We start from the raw sequence: 6000 nt of genomic DNA on the forward strand, positions 1-6000 counted from the left end.
ACACTTTACCTTTAGTTCCTATACATGGCCAGGAATCTGAGTGCCCCAGTATCACTGAGCTCTGGATCAGGCACTTATTTGTACCTGGATAAATTGAAGACAGATGGTTTGGTGCATGATTACCCTTTTTCTGATATGACAGCTCTAAGCAGAGCAGCAGTCTTACTGAAATCAAGTGAAACAGAAACATGACCTCAGTTATTGATAGCTTCAGATCCATGATCCTTCCAAATTCAATGGAGAAGCCTATATTGACCTAGAAATGGTCAAAGCAGAGCTAACAAATAACAGTATACCCTTCCATATCCGCCATGGCCCTAAGGCCTAAGAACCCATTTCTGCATGGAAAGTGTCATGTATGACATGACCATCAGTAACAATCAAAAGAGTAGTCTCCTCAGACACTTACACTCCAGCCAATCCTAAACCCAAATATGAGCTCAAGAAATTATGCCAAAACTCTGAACAGATATCTAAAATCAGATGTGTCAGCTTTTGTTTGAAAGGTATGCTGTGATATAGTAATGGAGAACACTGTTTATTTTTAGAAATTTTCAGATTTTTTGTGTGGTTAATAACTAGCCCTCAGGTGCACAGAGATATAAATCATTTAAAAAATAAAATATAGCAAGTTTCTGAATCTCAGTAGGCTTGCGTTACTTTCAATACCTAAACAGTAGCACTGATCTGTGACAAAAGAGCAGATTTATTATCTAAATCTGAATTTAGAGAAATCTAAATCTAGATTTAGATAAATCTAAATTCAGATAAATCTAAATCTGAAAAATATTATCAATATTTAAGCCGTTCCTGTTTTGCTGATACCAGTGGAAGCGCAAATTCGGACTACTTTAGTTTCATCCCTTCTATGAAAAAAGGGAGGATTCACTTTAAAGTAACCAAGACTGACATAAATTGACTGGATTCTATCCCAATGTGCTTTCTTAACCACTCTTGGAATTGCAGCATAGACCTTTTAAGTTAATGTTTAAAAGTGATGACATGCAGTTTGTGCAGTACAGGCTGGTGGTAAAGAAGTAGTGCCGTCTCTCTCCCTCTTGAAAAGAAACAGTTGTGGAGCCTCCTCTTGGTTAACCACAACCTCTATGAGCAAAGATGAAGATATAAGCCTAAGCTGCGTAGAATGAGCAATAGATTTCCACCGAAAGTTTATTATTCACAGTAATGGTGAATAATTATTATGTAGTCATGTGGCCTCTACAATTAAGCTCTGGGCAAATTTATGCTGGTCAATGCTGCTTCTCAGATCCCCAGACTACAGTCCCTTATCTGAATTACTTTGGAGCCTACAAAACTAATAGGGAACTGCCAGAACACACAACAAAAGGATTCCTCAAAATCAAACTCTCTCTCTTCAAGAGGGATTCTCTCTCTCTCTCATTCTAACCGTCGAAACAGCCATCAAACACCACAGCAATGTCGGAACAGGCCGTAAAAATCGGGGGCCAAGTGCTCGTAGGGTTTCATTATAACTTCTCGGGTGAGACGAGTAACTCTCCGTTTGCAGCTTTACGAGGACAAGATGTTTAAAGATGCTTATGAAAGACTCAAACAAACATTTCCAAGAGCAGATCACACGAAGGCCCTGAGAAGAAGCGCCTCAAAGGGAGGGGGCAGGAGACGCTCCCATCCCGCCTAGCCGGCTAAGGCTGCGATCCACCGGGGCGTGTGTGTGTGTGTGGGGGGGGGGAGTTCCGTTGAAAAGACTGGGACTTACTTCCGAGTAGATACTAACGAGAAACCAACTTCAAGCCCTCCTCCGAAGCAGACCGCGAGCCTCATCGCTCCCTGCCTCGCCACCACTTCTTGCTTCCCCTCATGCACGCAGCCGACCCACCACGAACAGCAGCAGCAGCAGCAGCAGCAGCATCCCCTGACCCCAGCCCTCGCTCGGCCAGCGGGAGGGGAGGGGGGCTGCCGCCTCGGCCTCTCCATCCTGCTGCTGCTGCTGCTCTCTCCAAGCCAGCGACGTGCGGCTTGGCCGACGGCACCTTCGAGGGCGTCTCCTCTCTCTCTCGCTCCCCGCTCCGAGCCCCCCCGGCCCCCCCACCGCGCCCGCTTACCTTGTAATCCTCGCGGCCGAGGTTTTGCAGCAGCTCCTTGCCCGAAGGGGGCCGGATTTCGACGACGCCGGCCGGGGGATCCTCCGGCGGGGGCGCCGCCGGAGGCTGGGGCTGGGGCTCCTGCTGCCGCGTCGGGGCGCGACGAGCCCCGCGCTGCCCCACGCTGAGCGCCCCGAAGTCCAGCGTCTTGCTCTCGAAGGCGCCCTCCACGCTGCAGAACATCCCGCCATACTTCTGGCGGGGCACTTGGTCGGCCGTGCCCGGGCGCGCCAGGTACACGGGCAGCTCCTCGTCCTCCGCCTCAGGCTCCGCCCGCTCCCGGCCTCTCCGCCCGCTGCCTGAGGCCATGGCAGGCAGGCAGGCAGGCAGGCAGCAGCGCTTGCTTGGCAACTCTCGGGAGCCGCCGCTGGCGGTGGCAAGTCCCCTCGGCTTGGCTGACTGCAAGGGAAGAAAGGGGGAGGCTCCGAGCGCGCCACAGCCGACTCCTCTCCTGCCGCGGCCGCGCCTCAGCTCAGGCGCGGAGTGACTGACTGACCCAGAGCGAGAGAGCGAAAAAGAGCGCCTGCTGGGAGGGAGCGGGAGAGAGGGGAGGTGGCGGGGCTGCCTGGCGGGCCACGAGGAGGACTCTTCACACGAGCAGCACCGGCCGTCAAGCGGCCGCCCGACGGCCCCAGACTTCGGCAGAAGAAAGCCGCGTCGCCCCCTTTCGTGTGCCTGCCCAAAGCGACGCTTGAGGAGTTGAGCGATTTCCCTCCATCCTCATGGCATGTGCCGGACAGGATGGCTCCAACTCTTCTTTTTCTTTCAGTCCTGATGACCTGCTCCTTCTGTAGGCTTGATAGCTGAGCCGTGACAACTTCAAGGGGGGAAATCCATGCCAGGAAAGGAAAGCCTGCTGATTTTCTGCCAGTCACGCAGCTAAAGACTTTGCCGGGGTGGGCAATATCTATCTATGTAGTTCTGGGCTTCCTATAGTCTTCTAAGGAACATGAAGTGCAGAAGAGGCAGCATTTGTGTACACACACACACACACACACACACACACACACACACACACATATTCTTCCATCATTAGGGGTCTTCAAAACAGCTAATGATTCTTTGTAAAATACAGAATACCATACCAGAGAACTGGAACCTAAAAATCTGAATATAAAATAGTAAATATAAGCAATGGATCAGTCTAATTTACCCTGAAGACAGTTTTAACATAGTGCTTAAAGGATAGCAGTGTAAGCACCAGGCAAATGTGGCTGGAGAGGGAATTTGATTGGGGCACCACCACAGAGAAGGCCCTGCTCCACTAACCACCCAGAGACTTTTTTGAATGGGGTGGTATATAAATGTACTAAATAAATTCATAAATAATAAACACCTACCTAACTTCCAGATAGCAGGGGTACCCCAAGAAAGGCCTCAGAGGATGATCTCAGCAGGTAGGTTAGGCTTATACAGGAGAGCAATCCTTTAAATGCTTTCTCTCAGACTACTTGAATCACCATTTTTCTCCATTACAGAAATAGTTATTACACATTTTGAATTTTTGCATTACTATTATGCAGATAGATTAATTATCATGAAAAAGGTAGCAACACTATTAATGCCTGCGGGAACCCACAAACACTAAAACTCCCCAACCCCATTGTGCCTGAGGATGCAGATAAATTCAGTTCAGAGGTACTTCTGGCAAAGCAGCTGTATTTTAAAAACCATGTGGCATATAGCAGCTTCTCCATGGAGATTCAGGGATTAAGGCCACTTTATCAACTGACTTTCTGCATGCCATATAAGATGTTAGGTACAGGTGCCCCACCAGAAAAAAGGTAGCAACTTCAATAGTGCTTAATTTCTAAGTGAAAAGTGTTGAACCTCGAAAGCTACCCTGAAAGTTCTCCCAAATTTCAAGATGTGTGACAACTAAGTGTAGCTATTCATTGAAGGGAGAATACACTCTGCCCATGTTCTACAGCACTATCTTCTTGTTATTTCCACATGGCCCAGAGCTGAGAATTTGGAACAGAAAAAGTTCCAACTCAGGAGGGTTAAGGGCTTTCACTTTCTAGGAAAATTGGAGGCCATGTAAGGATGGGGTCTCTGTTTGTCTTCTAAACTGAAGTTTAATTTTCTTACAGAACTAATAATTTTAGATTTCCGTAAACATCTGTAATCACAAGACTTGTAATTAAATTTGAACTTGTATGTTTCTAAATAAAGACATTGGGGTAGAGAGCTGCATTCTAGTACAGAGCAGAGCAGCTGCATGAACTGGAACTCTCCCTCTCAGGGCAGTGTTGCTAGACACTAGTGTGTATGTGAATTTACATTTACATTTGCTTCATGCAAAGTCTAGATTACCAGCAGCTCACTTATAATTTATAAAGAGGCAAACATCAAAAGATGTAGGGTTTTTTCCCATAATTGTACTTCCATGCCAAGAAAAGCTTCACTTATTGATTTCTGCCTGTACTGAACTGACTAAAGGCACAGATACTTTGCCCATTAAAAGGTGGCAAAACTAAATAGAAGGCGCCTCCTTAAGTGGCACAGCAGGGAAATGCTTGACTAACAAGCAGAAGGTTGCCGGTTGGAATCCCCGCTGGTATGTTTCCCAGACTATGGGAAACACCTCCATCGGGCAACAGCAACAGCATGGGGAGGAGGCAATGGTAAACTCCTCCTGTATTCGACCAAAGAAAACCACAGGGCTCTGTGGGCACCAGGAGTCAAAATTGACTCGACAACACACTTTACCTTTAAATAGAAGCAATCGCATACATAAAATCACATACAGAATTTGCCATTTTGTGTGTGTTGTTGCCTGCAAGCTCCCCCTATTCTGAGCTTAATTAAAGCAAGTGCACAAATTGGGTTTGAATAGAAGTGTTGCAAAAATATAAATGAGGCTGTAAAGTTAATTTGCATTTCTATAAGACTGCTGTAGTGATTATCAATTTGTTTATTTTGGCTTTTTGATAACCAAGCATAACAGTCAAAGTTGTACAACACAGCAACAGGCTTCAAGGGCAAACAAAGGCCATTTTATAGGTTTCTGGCTGTTCAACTATCAGCTTGCACAGAAATTTGATTATTCTAAATTGAAAGCCTGATAGAACAAGCTGCTGGTTTTTTCAGTAGAAAATCCAGGTTCATTTGAGATGAAAAGCTGAAGACATTCAAAATAGTGGAAAACTAATGCATTATAATACACATATCCTGCTCCACAGCAAAGCTAAATAAAGACTACGGTGAAAGGATTTTGCACTTCTCTGCATATTATGAATCCTTACATGCAGGTTAAAATATAATTCCTTCCTCAACTGTTTACCATTAGGGTACCCAATGTTAGTCCATTTTAAGGTATAGTGGCTGACATCCAGCACAGCATAAGGAGGGTGAAGCAGGAGCTGCACCCTTGCAGTGATGTGCAGCAAAATGTGCATGCAGAGGGAGTGGGAAGTAATTTTCACTGCACCACTCCCTCCAAAAATGGTCTTTGGCTTCCAGGAGTACGCCTCTGAGGGTTGTGAATGTCCCTTGGGGACATATTCCAGGAAGCCAAAGAGCATTTTTGGAGGGAGTGGTGCAGTGAAAATTGATTCCCCCTCTCCCCCTGCGTGCCTGCTCTCCTGCGTAACAAGCCTTTGGCTGAGCTTGGAGCAGCCCTCTGTGAGGGCACAGCTCCTGTTGCCCCTCCTAATTTTGCATTGGATATCAGCCACCAGTTCTTCCTAGTGGTAAAATACTGATCTTAATCACATCTAATCAATAAGAAACTGAAAAATGTAATATTCTCCTACCCAAATATATTCTACAATTCCCAAAACCACTACAGTACTTGCGAGATGGAATTAAACATGCTAATACATAACATAGCCAGGGCTGCCCAAATCAGGGGAGAGAACTAGGACAATCTGCT

At 46.4% G+C, this 6000-nt stretch overlaps 1 protein-coding gene across 2 annotated transcripts in view; it reads right to left on the reverse strand.

Moving 5' to 3' along the window:
* DPYSL3 (dihydropyrimidinase like 3) overlaps positions 1-3025 on the reverse strand; it is a 104623-nt gene extending 101598 nt beyond the window's left edge. The window contains exon 1 of one of the 2 annotated variants that reach the window (XM_053289112.1): positions 2085-3025. In XM_053289112.1, the coding sequence (XP_053145087.1) occupies positions 2085-2432 (348 nt within the window). In that variant the 5' untranslated portion in view covers positions 2433-3025. Of the gene's footprint in view, positions 1-1738; positions 1853-2084 lie in introns of those variants that run through there. The other variant, XM_053289115.1, reaches the window with a different exon arrangement.
* Positions 3026-6000: the final 2975 nt, after the last annotated feature.

The sequence above is a fragment of the Hemicordylus capensis genome, chromosome 2 (assembly GCF_027244095.1).
Source record: "Hemicordylus capensis ecotype Gifberg chromosome 2, rHemCap1.1.pri, whole genome shotgun sequence".
In the NCBI taxonomy this organism is placed as follows: Eukaryota; Metazoa; Chordata; class Lepidosauria; order Squamata; family Cordylidae; genus Hemicordylus; species Hemicordylus capensis.